The sequence below is a fragment of the Equus przewalskii genome, chromosome 7 (assembly GCF_037783145.1).
Source record: "Equus przewalskii isolate Varuska chromosome 7, EquPr2, whole genome shotgun sequence".
NCBI classification, from domain to species: domain Eukaryota; kingdom Metazoa; phylum Chordata; class Mammalia; order Perissodactyla; family Equidae; genus Equus; species Equus przewalskii.
The window spans coordinates 21,168,542-21,185,307 of NC_091837.1; the positions used below are offsets into that span (position 1 = coordinate 21,168,542).

The following is a 16,766-nucleotide window of genomic DNA, read 5'->3' on the forward strand; positions in this document are numbered from 1 at the left end:
CAAATCATTCCTTACATTTACAGCAGAGAATAACTCCCTGTTTGGTTATTTCTGCCAAGGTTAATGCAGTGTGGTCAGAAGCAAATGGCCTTGTCTGTATGTGGCCTAAAGCTCTCCAAAGGGAGGAGCTGACGCCCCACAGCACATAATTTACTTCTCCCACAAGCCTTCTTTATCATATCTTTACTTCATACCCTCACCCAATACTACTTACATTCAGCTCTCCATTTCCTAACCATTTCCTGTAGATTTTACAAGATACACTTTTTATTCGTTACGTACTCCTAAGTTCTTCCAAACAGGATTCCCTTTCTGTCTTTCAAAGCAATTCAGAATAGGCACTCAATAAATGCCTGAGGAACTGACTCATTTCTCCTGGATCCCACGTAACCTTCTAGATGAGAGCTGCTAAATGTCAGTATTTTCCAGTCTAAGAGGTTGAGTGACATATGCTCCCAGTGTTTCCTGGACATTTCTGATGAAGCAAACGACCAATACCGTAATATAAGAAAATGGTTTTATTCCTAATTTTTAGTTCCCATACAGTTTACAAATACACTTTTACTCTGATAATATGGCTTTGCAACTAGCAAAGCAGTTGAACTAACACCCATAAATACAGGTGGGGAGACAATTAACATCCACTAATGTTTCTCTACATAAACTATCCTTTTAATGTCATTTTTTTAAAACAATTGCAAATAGACTACATAATATACGTGGGCAAAAAGGCAATTAAGTGAATCTCTTGAAACACTAAATGTATAATAAACAGTGTATATTATCAACATTTACATGATTCACATCAAAATGATGACATCCTAAAACGTATTCCTTTTAAAGGATAGATTTATCAATAAAATATTACATATCTTTTAATACTCTGGTACAATACTTCATATACTGCAGGAAAATTAAATGTAGGTCTAGTCGTCAGCTTAATAAAGGATCCTTTTCCATTAGCTTTTATTAATAAAAGAATCACAATTAGGTCATAAATAAACAGGCAAATTATTAATTACATGATTTGAGGTTTAGGATGAAAACTTGTAAAAATTAGTTTGATATACAGCAAAGTTATACAACACATGAAAACCAACTGTTTACTATTTTTGCCTTGTGTGAACTGCCCATAGTGAAAAAGAACAAACTTTTTAATGATGGAAGAAGATACAATAAACTATATTTTGGAACTTATTTTTCAATAGGAAGAGGGAAAAAGATTTCAACAAAATTCAGGGCTAGTACAGATCCTAATAAAGGCATCTTGAAACCAGGGAGGCAATGTGCTTGTTACATAAAACTTTATTCCCCCCGACGACACACAGAAAACAAAAAGCGGGCTGGGCTCGTACTTCTGTCTACAGCCCAAGTTTCCCTTACGGATTAATGAGCTACAAACACTTCACAGCTGCAGACCTTTCCACATTCCCCCGAACTAGAGATAACCCAGGACATTATATTAGTTCTTAAAAACCCCAGGAAGATAACCCCTAAAGATAATCTTGACGATCTTCTTGGCTCTTCCAAAGCAACCGGGCTCCGTGAAGAATGCACAGACACCAAGAAAGTCGTAAACACATCTTCTCACCCTCATTTAGCCACGTGTGAAAAGTCACTGATTTCAGTGGGGGAGATTACCATGACTTGCAGGAGGGCCACACACTGGAGAGGAGGTGTCTTTTTGTTTTTTTTTTAAAAAAAGCTATTAAGACTCTGAAATTTGGCTTTTTTAAAAAACCCCAATACCATGTGCCAGATAATTTCTTCATCCCAAATATAAAATCCTATGCCTATAATTTTAAAATACTCAGCCAGCTATGGGATATTGTGCAAATTTAATGTCTACCAGCAACCAGAAGCAGACTGCAGACGTGCCTCTACACATCCCATCTTCCAGGTAACCTGATCCAACCATCACCGACTGCTCCGGCCCTGGGCCCCCGACTTCCTCAGAAACCAGCTCTTGGGAACTTCCATTTCCACTGCTTTCTTAAACTCGCACCTCGAGCTCCCCGCATCTTCACAGCCCCACTGCCTGACTCCATCCCGTGTTGACTCATCTCATCTGAGAACCTGCGATCACCTTTTACCAAACACACCACAAACCTCAGCAACCTAGGGACTACTGCGATCCTGTCTTGCATCAGCCAACCTAACACGACAGCCTGCTGACTTCGTGGAGGGAAACCTAAATGAAATCATTGTCCTGGAACAAAGCTGGCCAAGAGCAGGTGTTCCCACTCCAAGGGCAAAACCACTGCTCCTAAGCTGCAGGCGGAGCCGCCAATGCAGCAGACACCTCTACACAATCAGACCCGAGTGTGCTGGTGAAAGACCCCGCCCCCGAAGGCCAGGGTCAAGACATTACCATGAAATCAAGGCAAAACGGAGGACCATTCAATGTGACGATGCGATAAAATAAAAAGCAGGATTCCACGTCCTTGTCGCAAATACTGAACTGGGGCCTCCTTCTTTACAGGCGTGACAAGAAGACAGTGGTCACTTACATTCCTCTTGGGAGGCGACTGCCTGCAGGCCGCTCCCGTGTTCTGAAGCAACTAAGTTCAATGGACACGGGGGCGGGGGATCGCTGCAGTTGCCTGTGAAGTCACCTCGGGGGTTCAAGGGAGGTAAGGACCTCAGGGAGAAACTTCCCCCAGGGCTGACGCAGGCCTTCCGTTCAGGAGCAGAAGCAAGAAGAATCCAAGTCAGGAGACCAGGACTTAAGGGCAAAGCTGCCGCAGCGTTCTCCCATCTTCACGAAGTCAGGCAATGATCCTTCAGGTCAGACGCTCTCGCTGAACGACGACTCACACTCAGGCCAGAGAGGGACGTCTGTGGAAAAGGCACTTCAGGCATGACGCTAGCAAATCTTACTGCTTGGTTAAAACCGAAATGAGCTCCTGTTAACTCCCTCTGACGAGCGGCCTCATGAGCACTGCGCCTTCCCCTGCCGCCTGACTGACTGTGGGTGAGGCCAGACTGACAGCAGGGGCACGAAGAAGGCACGGCACCCACCTCCCTCTGCGGGTGCTGTGGTGATGGGGTGGTCCTGCTTCCGGATGCTCTGCCCCCTAAACACAGCCGGCCTCATGAGACCAGGTGTCCCACGTGATGGTTCAGAAAATACACTCAGAGCACGCAGAACTGGTGCAGGAAGCTTCCTGAAGGCCCTGTTTCTCGGTCTGACTTTCAGCTTACAGAGCTATCACAAGCAGCTTCCAAGGTCACTAGCAGCTTCTACTTTTGCTAACTGCAGCTGTTTTCCATGGCACTGGTTCTGACAGTCTGTTATGCTGGGGGCCCCGATGAACCACATGTCTACCTCACACCCTCATGTAGTGCCCTCTTCCTGAATCGGGCCTGGGTCTGTGACTCGCTTTAATCAAGAGAGGCCAGGAGGAGCAATGCTGTGAGAGTTCTGGGTTTAACTCTTAAGAAGGCCTGGCCACTACTGCTTTACACCCTTGGGAGCTCTGAGCTGCCATGTAAGCAGTCCAGCTACCCTGCTGGCGAGGCCACGTGGAAAGATAACACAGAGAAGGAGACACCTGGGGACTGCATGCAGACAGACAGGCCCAGCTATCCCACAGCTTCAGCCAACCTGCCGCCCACATGAATGACACCAGCAGGATGAGCAGAGGAACAGCTCAGCCGAGCCCAGGCCAGATTGAAGAACAGTGAGAGAAAAAGTTGTTGTTCTAAGCCACTAAGTTTTGGTGTGGTTTGTCCACAACAACTGATAACCAAAACACTGGTTATCCATGGATGCGTTTTTTTCCTAAATACAAGACAATTACTCAAATGAAAAGAAAACACGGCAAACGTTTTCCCACCACAACCTTCTCAGTCAACAGGCGGAACAGGAATTGGTCATCTGCTAAGAAGAAAACACACCTTTTATCCTAAGTTCCCATGACTTTTTTCCCATGGTTTTTCAACCGCAAAGCACAGGTAGACAGTCAACTTCTGACGGTCTGGGGCACTGGCTTAATTATTATTTAGCCAAAAAAAGAGGCCATCAAAATGCATTACCCACTACTGGATAGACGATGATAAATGAAACCGTCCTCACTTCTACAGGATGTTGTCACTGAATTTCCCCTCAATCATTTTTCTTCTTACAAGTGCCCTATCATCCTCCACAAAGAGGAAAAAAAGTAAATCTGTTAAGGTTATAGAAAGAAAAAAAAAATGCCAATAACTGGAATTTGTATCACCACCATCTGCAAAATATAGAGCACAATTTAACTGCTTCCTCACTTTAAAATAAACTTCTATAAAATCTAACATTGTCTACATTGTAGAGATGATTTCTTCTTATCTGAGGAAATGAACAACTGGCAATCAGGTATCACTGAGTTAGAACACAGTGGTCTTTAAATGGTTTCAAATTTTGTTTATCAAAAGGTAGTCTGACCACAACGCAAGCCTTCCAAGTTCAGATTCATTCTTCACATAAACTTTCTTGCATCTGTTCTTGATCTTTTTAGGGAGAGGGTGAAAGTCCACATCTGGGGGAGAAATAAGTTAGAATTCTTTAGAAGCATACATCTAAAAGTTTGGCAAGGCATTCACCCATTTTAAAGTAGATTTAGAGCTTTTAAATATACTACCCATTGAAATGGGAATTTCAACATGAAACGTTGAAACTGTGAGTTTCTGACATCTTTTAAACACACATCACACACTTGGGTCACCTCTGAAAAGGTGGGTGACGGGGAGGAGACGCACAAGGGAGATAAACCGCCAAGAAGAGAGCTGGAGGGGTGTAGAGCTGAGCCAGGCGGAGGCTGGGGGGGGGCGGCCAGCGCCCTGACCCACAGCCAGTCAGAGGCCAGCCGGGGTGAGAACTCGGGCATCCTGACTCCAGCCATCCAGTGCTGGGTCCCCATGCTCCCAAGACCCCTAGAGATCTTCTCCCCGCACAGCCTGGTTAACCAACTCCAACAAAACTTGCAAGAACAGAGAAATCTGCTCTCCATCACCAACACCAACCATGTCTCTACAGTGAGTGCTAGCCTTGGCCCTCACAGAACTAATTCTGCACGTAGCTGTAATGCTTAATGAACTCCACAATAAATCCAGCTTGGAAAAAGAAATACAAAGACAGCAAAAGGGAGGCTGGTCTGTAAAACCCAATTACGGTACACTTCGCTAAAACTCTCACAAATTATTTGCTCAAAAATGCCACAAGTGACACAGACATGCAGACAGTGAACTGCTACAGCGCTTCCCCTTAGATACCTATTTCTGTGCTCAAGTCTTGCTGGTTCTTCTCATCTGAAACTTTTTTGCTGCTGCATCAGCCCCACATTTTCATAGACTCTAGCACTATCTTCTCTCATTCTGAAAAGAAAAGAAAAAAGAAGGCATTAGCAAAAATGCAGACCCTGCTGTTTAAGCTTCTGTGATATTTACGAGGCACATACTACATCCTTTGGGGACCAGATATGGTGCAGACACAGTTCCTGTCTCCAGGAGCTGGCATTCTAGAAAGGGATATAAGACATAAACGTACAGCAATAGAATTGTGAAGTTAAAAGTGCAATGAGAGGGCTGGCCCCATGGCCAAGTGATTAAGTTCGCGCTCCACTTCAGTGGCCCAGGGTTTCCCCAGTTCAGATCTTGGGCGCGGACATGGCACCGCTCATCAGGCCATGCTGAGGCGGCGTCCCACATAGCACAACCAGAAGGACCTACAACTAGAATACACAACTGTGTACTGGGGGGCTTTGGGGAGAAGAAGAAAAAGAAAAAGATTGGGAACAGATGTTAGCTCAGGTGCCAATCTTTAAAAAAAAAAAAAAAAGTGAAATGAGAGCCTCGAGTCCCTGTGCTCTCTGGGTTTGAAGGGAAGAGGGTTGTTTTCCAGGCAGGCAGAGCAAGGGAGGCCTGTACGATGAGGCATTTGAGTTAGACCTGGAAGGAGGTGGGACACGTGCGTGTAGAAAGGAACAGTATCCATTTCAAGCAGAGAGATGCGAATGGGCACGAGCTCCAAGAAGGGTGAGTGGAGGAGCAGCCAGGCAGGGACGATGGTGCATTTAGCCCGATGAGGCCACATGAAGGGGAACAGAGAACATGTAGGGAGTTCTGGGCCCCAGGGTGGAGGGCCCATGCGTTGGAGCCCAGGCGCTGTTCTACTGAGCAGGGAGTGGAGATGAGAGCAGTCCAAGAGGACAAGGAGTCCAGCAGCTGTGGGCGCCAGCCTGAGAGGGCCAGCTGAAGCAAAGAGAAGGAGCTCGGGATCCGGGGAGTCCTGGGTCTGCACTCTACAAAGGGGACAACAGGAACGGAGAGGCCGAGAACCTGTCAGTCACAGGCAGGCCACTGGGAATAAGGGAGTCGTCAGAGCCGATCCTGCTGTGCCAACATGTGGGGAAAGCTTTCTGGCAAGGACTCAGAGCCCTGATGTGCTGGTTCCACTGCAAATCACTGCAGATAGCAATTTAAAATAGCAACTTTCCCCATCAGTTCGCTGGGAGAGGAAAAAAGCAGGCAGAAGGAAGAGGCAACTTGGTGGGGGAACACTTCACTACATAATTTCATTTCCACGTTCAATAGAAAGCAAATGAAAACAGAAGACAAATATACCACCTAAAACGTTTATAGGCAGGACAACGGTGAGCAGGGGTTTAAAAGTCATCAGAAGCAAACAAAGATAAGACTCTTAGGGGAAAATAAAAAGTAAATGTTATACTATAGACTGAGTTTAGAATATATAGGAAAATAGAACTGCCATTCACGTGATCAATTTATCAAATGTTTTCCTATCACATTTTAGTTTAAACAAGAAGTTGGCAAAGTTTTCCTGTAAAGGACCAGAGGGTAAATAATTTAGTCTCTGCAGGCTATACACAGCTTCTGTTGTATCTATCATTCTTTGTGGGTTTTTTAATAACCCTTTGAAAACTATTTATGAGCTGTATAAAAACAGGCCATTCCAGGATGTGGCCTGGGGGTTATAGTTTCCTGACTCCTGCTTTAAACACCCAAAGTAGCTTTTTGTTGACTGTGGAAAATCAGCACATCATGATTATGTTGACACACTAACGGTCAATGTATTTACTTTTACTTAGCAAGAGTCTTTTTTTTTGCTGAGGAAGATTGGCCCTGAACTAATAACACTTGTTGCCCATCTTCCTCTTTTTGCTTGAGAAAGATTGCCACTGGGCTAATATTCCTGCCAATCTTCCTCTATTTCGTATGTGGGAAGCCGCCACAGCACAGCTCGATGAGTGGTGTGTAGGTCTGTGCCCAGGATCCAAACCTGTGAACCACAGGCCAGCAAAGCCGAGCATACAAACTTAACCACTATGCCACCGGGCCAGCCCCAACAGAGTCTTAACACACCAAAGGGGTGTTACCTACCTCTGCAACAACTCCCATCCCATCAAAAGAACAATTCGATTCTTCTTAGAGAACCACCACTTGACATACTTATAATCCCACATAATCCCAGCTGGTGGAGCACTCAGCCTTCAGTTTAGGTAAATTAAAATTGAGTTTAGAGAGCCACTGAGACACTTACTAACCGGTTGGGCAACAATAATGTACATCAATGAAAGGTGTGCACTGCAAAAACTTGTTGTTTTTTAAGCTTTTCTATAGGACTATATTCAGGTAAAAGGAATTTCGTTCATTACTACTTACTCTGCACAGGACGGTGTTGGGGTACAAGGCGGGAGGGGACTTTGATCTCCACTTGTCTGGTCCGTTAGGGAATACTTAATATTTGTATATTCATGCCCTTTCCGCTTGCTTTTCTGAAAGGTGAAGATTGCATATATGAGGAACTGTGACTTTTTAAAGGACTAAAGCAGCAAAAAAAAAGCATTTCATGAAAAAAAAAAAAGAAACAAAGAGACAGACGGACTGGACCTGAATAATGACATGTTGACCAAATGTTAGCGAATTCAGCTCCTCAACGTAAATACCCCACACGGATGAAAGGTGCTTCTGAACCACACACTTCGACAGCACAGAGAGGCATGCCTTCAAGACCACCAGATTAAACCAAGCGAACCCACTTCTGAGCTAAGAGAGAATTCACACTTTCTTTGTCACATTAGCATCTAATCATCTCATGGTTCACTTGCAACACATTTAATGATTTTCAGGTGAACAGCTGGGAAAGGAGGTCCAGAAATAAACTCACTCCAAGTAAAAACGGCACACGGGTACAAAAGACGGCAGCAGTCTTCTCAGAAAGAATAACACACTTGATCATATCTTCCCTGCCGCCACCCGCACCCCAGAAAAGACCCCAGCACCTTTAAAACTTTATGTTTGGCTCTAAGGATACTCTGAAAAAAAAGTGGCAAAGAAAACCAGTAGAATACAATCACATCTCAGACGCAGAGTGAACTCCATTTGGTAGGACTCCTAGTTACATGATTCATCGCTTTTTACTCCTAAATTCACAACTAATTCTGAAAATCTAATCCATCAGGTTATCAACATTATACAATGTTGGCTTCATTATAGGATTATTCAAGAAACAGCACATATTAGAAAGGGTATCCATATCAAGTACTGATGCAGACGTGGGGAAATTTCTCTCACTGCTGCTCAGAAAGCGGTGCCATCACTTTCGTGCACAATTAGTCAGGACTGGCAGAACTAACTACTTAGTATCTAGTAATAATGAAAAAGCATACACCCTACCACCTTGAACATTTACTTCTTGAGAAATGCATGCACATAAGCCTAAAAGAGCCATATAAGGATGTCCAGTGACATGCTCTTCTTAATAGTGTCCACCAAGAGAACACATGCATGTGACATATTCATATCATGAAATAATGCCACAGAGAAGAGAAATGATAAAAAGTGTGTGTGTGTGTGTGTGTGTGTGAAAACAGATTTCATAAACAATGTTAAGTGGAAAAACACAAATTGCAGAACAATAAAATAGTATGATACCATCTGGCTTAACATTCTAAACATATCATAATGTTATATATTGTGTATAGATACCTGCATTTGTATTTTAAACTATAAAGAGACTGCAAGGCTAGCGATTGTCTTGGGGTTCCAAGGGTGGAGAAGGAGGGGGGCACCTGGGGGTGAGGATCAAAGGGAACCACAGCTGGACCTGTTACATTTGATTACTTTTCTAAGAGAAAAAAGACTTGAAAGAAATGTGACAAAATGAAACAGTCAATTACAGGTGTGGTACTGTATCTTTTAAATTTTTAAAAAATACAATGTAAAGCATAAAAGAAATTTAAATCCACCAATGAAGGTTTTTTTTCCTTTCCTTATTCAAAGCGCACCAAAAACAACAGCTAATAAAAAGTGGAAAATCTTGGGGCTTGGGGGGTACACAAAAGGGACAAAGAGGCACATATGTATGGTGAGGGATAAAAATTAGACTACTGGGGGTGAGCACGATGAAGTGTATTCAGGAACTGATAAACAATAATGTACACCCAAAATTAAACTTTTTTTATTTAAAAAAAAAATGTGAGAGATCAAGACTATTCAGACTAAGATGGCTTAGGATTCAAATTCAAATTAGAAAAATCCTGCAAGCCCAAGCATCAGTCTCTGGTCTCTGAGCATCACCCTCCTGATGCGCCTTGGGGAGCCCTAGAGGAGCTGGGCTCAGGGCTCCTCAGGCCAGGCCCACGCACTGGCCAGTACACAACCAAGATGAGTCGTCTTACGTGTGGAACATTTACTGTCTTATCCAATATAATTTCTAACAAGATGAGCCTGACACATACTCAGTGATATGTGTATGTTGATGGGCTGCCTGGTAACTGGACACAAATGATACATGCTCCTAATAAATGACTGTAATGATCATTATTATTTAACATAATAAAAAAAAAGTGGAAAATCTTATTATACATAAAACAAGGGAACGCTACCACTCCCATCTACTGTGAGAGCTGGACCAAAATAAGAAGGAAGCTAAGACTGACACATATCCACTCAGACTGCAGTGGGAAAAAGTAACCCCTGAACGTCCCTGTCACAGAAGAGAAAGGCCTGGCAGCATGGGTGAGCCACAGCAGACCCAGGAGAAGAGGGAAAGCCTGGAGAGGGCAGTTCAGCCCAGCGGAGAGGCCCACCTTCTGCAGGACCCTTTCTGCCGTCCACTGGCCCCCTCTCAGCCGTGGCAGACTGGAGGTGAGGCAGGAGTAGCAGGGAGCATTATTAACGCTCTGACCACACAGGGTCTGCCAGGAGTCATAAGGACCCCTTGAACACCAAAACAGGAATGTGCTCCTGGGGCACAGGTGATAAGGCATCTGAGACGACAAACCCAAATCAAAGCTGTGGACCACCTCAGCCACCTCGCCTCCCCTCACTATCGACCCATTCAATAATGGAAGGGCCAGCACAGGGCCTCTATGAAGACGCGGGACACGGGAAGGTACCAAAAGGAGAGAGAGCGCAACAAGCAAAAGGCAGACGGAAAACACACATCACAAAAGAAACTAAACAAAGAAAGAGGAGGAGATAAGGACAAATAGTCCACATGAATATCCTAGACATGAGTTTTCTCAAGAAAGAGCTCAAGTAAGATATTATGAGACAAGAGAGAAGATGAAAAACAAGCTGGCAAAGCCCGGGAAAGAAATAGAAGAAAGAGCAATATTAGAAATTCAAATCAATTAAAGACAGCAAAAATAAAATAAGTGAAAACACAGAAAGGGACATTGCAGACAGGTTAGAGGAAAACATACTACAAAAATCCATTAATAAAATACATAAATGGAGAAAGCAAATAGGAGATTTGATAAACATAGTGGAATTCCTAAAGACAGGAACAAATAGAACGGAAAAAATATTCCAAGACCTAGTACAAGAAAACATCCCTGAAATTTAAAATGAAAAAAATTGAAATCTGCGTTTTAAAAGGGCACATAACATAGGAAAAAACTCACAATCAATCTCCCAGACATTAACAATAAAAAAAGATCTCCAGGCAGAAAACATCAGTCACATATAAGGGGAGATAACTGAACTGACTTCAGACTTCAACACAGCCACGTAATTCTGAAAAATCCTGTGGGGAAAAAAGACAACCCAAGAATCTTATACCCTGCTAAGTTATCCTTTAGACACAAAAGCAATGTTCAGACGTTTTCAAGCATGCAGAAACTTAGAATACAATATCTGTTTTTTAAACCACTAGATAATGAAATCTAGCCAACAGAGACAAATCAAAATCGAAATAAAGAATTCAGAGAAATAGAAACCATGATAAAAGGACCAAGACAATGATTTAAATGCAGCACTAACACTAAATTACTGTAGCAATTGTAGATATAAATGCTATAAATCATGTCAAAAATCAGGAGGTAAAAGAAAAATGTGCTAATTCTGTTTCACAGATGAAGTTAGATATCAATTATTATAACAATAAAAACAGTTAACATTTTCTAAGCAATCACTTTGTGCCAGGCACTACTGAACCTAGCATCTCATTTTAATCCTCATAACCTTTTGAAATAGATACTATTATTAACCTTATTTTAGAGATGAGGAAGTGTGCAATTTCTGCATCATGTCATTAAAACAGAGGTTGACAAACTAATGACCTGTGTAACAAATCCTATCCAAGGCCTTTGTTTGGTTTGGGGTTTTTTGTTTTGTTTTGTTTTGTTTTGTTTTTTGGTGAGAAAGATTGGCCCTGAGCTAATATCCGTTGCCAATTTTCCTCTTTTTGCTTGAAGAAGATTGTCCCTGAGCTAACCACTGTGGCAATCTTCCTCTATTTTGTATGTAGAATGCTGCCACACCATGGCTTGATGAGCAGTGTGTAGGTCCATACCCGGGATCTGAACCTGCAAATCCCAGGCCACCAAAGTGGAGCACACACACTTAACCACTACGTGCCACCAGGCCAGCCCCCGCCCAAGGCCTTTTTATAAGGCTTGTGAGACAAGAATAGTTATCTATCTTACAAATTTAACAGTTTTTAAAGGGTTGTTAAAAAAAAAGGGAAAAAAGGAATATGCAACAGATACCTTATGTGACCTGCAAAGCCTAAAAGACTCACTATCTGACCCTTTCCGGAAAAAGTGTGACTCCCACATTAACAGGCAGCTGTCCGCCCTCCACTTCCCCATGCTGTCTGCACCCATGCGCAAAAGGAAACATCCTAAGGGACGGGAGAACGACTGGAAAGAGTGCACCTGGACGCCCGGACGACCCCACGGGGCTGAGCTGTCCTGCACCCCCAGGTCCCCAAACCGCCTGCCAACGCCGACTTCTCTGCAAAGAGGAACAAGCTTCTATATCTTGGTTAGGCCACTATTATTTATTTAGCCTCTGTTAAGGCAGCCACATCAATTTATTAACCCATAAAGCAGTTGTTACAGAACCTATCGTCTAGGGAAGAAGTTGCAAACATAAATCCAAGGAGAGAATGTTTTGTTTAGTCTCTATAGTATTTTCATTTTTTGAACAACCACTTTTAAAAATCTAAAGGCTTTGTGAATAATGACCTCTGAATAGCAGCCACAGATTTTTAGTACTGAAATACTGACTTATTTAAGAAACAACTTTTAAAAAGATACAATATAACAAAAATACTAAATGGAAGAATTGGCAGAGAACATTACTTACTTTAAAACTCATTCTAAAGTTTTTAAAACCTAACTCCTTTTTTAAAATAAATATTAAAAATAAATAAAAGCTGAAGTATAAACTTGCTTTCTACTCAACATTTTTTTTTAAATTGTGGTAAAACAACATACAGCATGAGGTACAGCCTGTTAAAATTTGAAGTATACAGGACAATACTGTTAACTACATGCTATTGTTGAATAGATCTCTAGAACTTTTCATCTTGTATGACTGAAACTATACCCACTGAACACCAACTCTCCATTTCTCCCTCCCTAATAAATACTTTCTTGAAAAGGAAAATCAGTATTTCTACATAAAATGATTACAAAAGAATTTTCTAATGAGGAATAATTAATACAAACGGAACAGGAATTATTTCAATGAGTCAAAGTAGCTCAAGGATAAGCATGCAAATGCTGCAGCTTATTAGCTTATTCGGGAAGAACAAGAAATAAAACTGATTCACAAATCAGCTAAGTTTGTTTCTCAGCACTGCGACAGCCCGGGCTGTCTTACAGATCAAAAGACTTCTCAAGGGATGGGGACCATTTTGTTTTGTTCTGTTGTCAGGGTGTAGAGGAAAATTTGTTTCAGAGGCCTGAAAAGCGATCTGAAATTGATCTATCCTCCACCCGAATTCAATGACATAACATAGTTACTAAGCCTTTTGCAATGTTTATAATAAATCTTACGGCCTTTCCAACTGACACACAGCCAAGGTTGAGAGGAGGGACCAACCACGAGGCTCTCAAGTCATCTAGTATTAAATAGCTTTCCAAGTGAAGTAACTCCAGTTACATTCTTAAGCCTTAAATTACGAAAGAGCCCAAAATCCAACAGCAGAAGAGAGGGTAAAATGAAAACGCTCTCGTCTAGGTTATGGAGCAACAAGATTAGTTGTCCAGTGTGCTCTGGGTTCAAATGTCAGGATTACAAACACCTTGACTCCTTGCACATGTAATCACGAAATCTCACTGGCACTCCTTCTCTCCGTGCTCACTATCAGCCTTGCTCACCCTGTCTGAACCATCATCACTGTCACCTACACTGGTCCCCCTGCAGCTGCTCAAGCCAGGAGCTCACCCATTCTTCCCCCTCAAGCCCGGACCCTCTTTTTATGTTCCTCTCCTGCTGCAAAATCCTCAGTGCTTTCCCCTGTCCCTTAATATGTCCTGCAAGCCCCGTCCCCTCAAAATCTGGTCTCTGCTTACTTTCCCAATCCCATCCATCACCCCCCACGCTCCCTGCCTCCAATACTGACTTATTTCCATTTCAGGAACATGACTACTTGCATTCCCAGTGTCCAGCACAGTTCCTGGCACATAGCACAACCTACTTTAATTAATGCAGGAATGAATAAACAAATGAAAACATGTGAAAAAGCCTTTTTATTGAACCAAGGAGATTAAGAAAGATACATGAAGAATCACAAGTCTAGAGAAGGAAACAAAATAGGGGCTTGGCTTCAGGTTAACTCAAACTTTCCATCCAGTGAAACTTAAATTCCATGAGGCAACAGCCACGTCTATCTTGTTCTTATCTCCTCAGCATTTAATCAGTGTCTGGAACACAAAAGGCACCCTGATAGTTCTTAAAGGAATACTACTAAACAAAGTGATTAATAAAATGAATGGTAAGTGCCACAGCAGGCCCGTTTAAGTCTTGCTGGCTACAACTTAAATTCAGCCTGCAGAAACACAGCCTCTTACGCTTCCATTATGGCTCAGCTGTGATTACAGCATTTTTAAAGGTAACTTCTGTCCTACAGCAGGATTCACTCAGAGAGAACAGTGCCCAAGTCCCTACACTGCAGCTTAAAGGACGCTTCTCATGGGATGTGGAATTACTTCCTTCAACGAAGAGTTGTCTACTCAGTAAATTCGATTCTAACAGGGGTACTGCTTAGCAGTTCTGGAACTACTTTACACACATGCCAGGGCTGCGCAAATGAGTACACACACTGCAGCTCCTGGGAGCCAGGCTTCCCCCAGGGAGAGAAGCTGCAAATAAGCAAAGGGAAGGTTGGGATGAACGTGCAGTCCTGAATGAGAACTGGAGCCATCAATATGAACGCAGGGTTAGCTTAATCTACATACAAACAGACACAGAAGCAGTTATAGTAGTATGTGTATCCATGGAGTCATGTACAGACGTATATTTCCTAGCTCTGTCTGCTGAGACCACCTAGAAGCAGTGACACCCAGCAGCAAGGAGCACACCCAACACCCAGAACTTGGTTTCTAAATACCAGTCTTTAGGGGCCAGCCCCATGGCCTGGCCGAGTGGTTAAGTCTGCGTGCTCTGCTTTGGCGGCCCAGGGTTTCGTCAGTTTGGATCCTGGGTGCAGACTTAGCACCGCTCATCAGGCCATGCTGAGGTGGCGTCCACACAGCACAACCAGAGGGCCCTACAGCTAGAATATACAACTATGTACTGGGGGTCTTTGGGGAGAAGAAAAAAATGAATAAATAAATAAATACCAGTCTTTAATAAACAGAACCAAGGCTCCATAGAAAAATGGCTGATTCTAGGGCTGCCACAGGGAAAATATAAGATGAACCTCGAGCACCTTATAGTGCCAGAAAGTCAGGAAGTGCACAGAAACGAAAGCACGGGGACAAGTCAAAGGGACACAGGAGCCAACCAGAAAAAGCTCCCAATGGCCAAGGCTGCAACAATTTAAGCAACAAAATAAATAGCATAGTCTGGACTATAACTCAAAGCACAAAATAAATATACATGAGTCCACACTGATATAAAGAAATAATTGGATAAAGAAATAAACAGAGAGAAGGGACAAGTCCTCCTTACAAAAGAATTCTAAATGAGTTACGTAAATACCACCCAATCCAGGAGACGGAGCTTAACGCCCCTTCCCTTGGGTACGGTCTGCACTAAATGACCTGCTTCCAAAGAACAGAGTAAGAAAAGGGAAAAAGAATCATTACACAGTGAGGGACAGCTGGCCGACACCACCTAAACCAAGTGATGAAGGCTAACATCACCAGGCCATGTTGTCATCAGGGACCCTCAAGCGATGAGAAGGACACTTCACGATTCACCTCTGGGTATTCTTCCCAAAACCCGTTACCCCAGTCTAATCGTGAGAAATCATCAGACAAACCCAAATCGAGGAGCATTCTACAAGCTGTCAGGCTAGTACTGTTCAAAAGCGTCAAGGTCAGGAAAAACAAGAATACAAAACCAGCACAGATCAGAGGAGACACGGGATAAACTCAACGTGGGATCCTGGTCTGGATCCTAGGAGAGAAAAAGGCTGTTAGTGGAAAAACTGGGGAAATCCAAACTCCAGAACTTAGCTAATAGCAATGCATTGGTGTTAACTTTTTAGTTTTGATAATTTAAGCAACAAAATAAATACCAGTGATGGATTATAACCCATTCTGACATAAATAACTTTTCAGTTAAACAAACAAGGGACAAGGGAAAGCTCCTCCTTAGAGTGGGCTTCCAACTAATAAGTGGAAAGAAAGGATGGAAACAGAAAATCACCATTGGGCAAATTATCACTAATAATTTTTCCAGGCAAGAATCGTGAACGAAAGTATAACTAGTCGGCAAAAAGTATGATGAAAAACTGGTTATTTATAGAGTCTCAAGTCTCTACCTACAAGATATTAATTAAAAAGGGAAAAACAGTAACTTTAAAGTGGAGAAATCTGACAGACAACACCTTAAATCAAGTGACCAAAGTTAACACCGCCAGTAATGAAATCAACCAACAGAGGACGCTCCTGATGTGATGTAAGGAGGACACAAGGCCACTTCCGTGACAGTCCTGTCCAAAATACACGACCTCACCTAACCAAGAGAAAACCCCAGACAAATCCAAATTGAGGGGCATTCTACCAAATAACTGGCCAGGACTCTTAAAAAATGTCAAGGTCGTGAGAAACTGTTCTAGATTAAAGGAGCCTAAAGATACATGACAACTAAATGCACCACGGGACCCCGGACCGCTCAAAGGCTATCAGAGGAGGATGAACTGGCAAACTCGAATATGATCTGTAGATTGGAAAATAGTATTACACCAATGTTAATTTCTTGATTTTGATAATTTTACTATAGTTATGTAAGAGAACGTCCCTATTTCTAGGAAATAGACATCAGAGTATTTAGACACAAAGGGACATAAATGTTTGCAACTC

The 16,766-nt window shown here is 42.7% G+C and overlaps 1 protein-coding gene across 2 annotated transcripts in view; it reads right to left on the reverse strand.

Annotated features, from left to right (window-relative positions):
- Positions 1-500: 500 nt before the first annotated feature.
- The window catches only part of PTPN11 (protein tyrosine phosphatase non-receptor type 11), an 86,896-nt gene continuing 70,630 nt past the window's right edge, over positions 501-16,766 (reverse strand). For both annotated transcript variants that reach the window (XM_008529496.2, XM_070627227.1), the window contains exons 14-16: positions 7,660-7,772; positions 5,251-5,352; positions 501-4,517 (exon numbers count right to left, since the gene is read on the reverse strand). In XM_008529496.2, the coding sequence (XP_008527718.1) occupies positions 5,283-5,352; positions 7,660-7,772 (183 nt within the window). In that variant the 3' untranslated portion in view covers positions 501-4,517; positions 5,251-5,282. The remainder of the gene's footprint in view (positions 4,518-5,250; positions 5,353-7,659; positions 7,773-16,766) is intronic.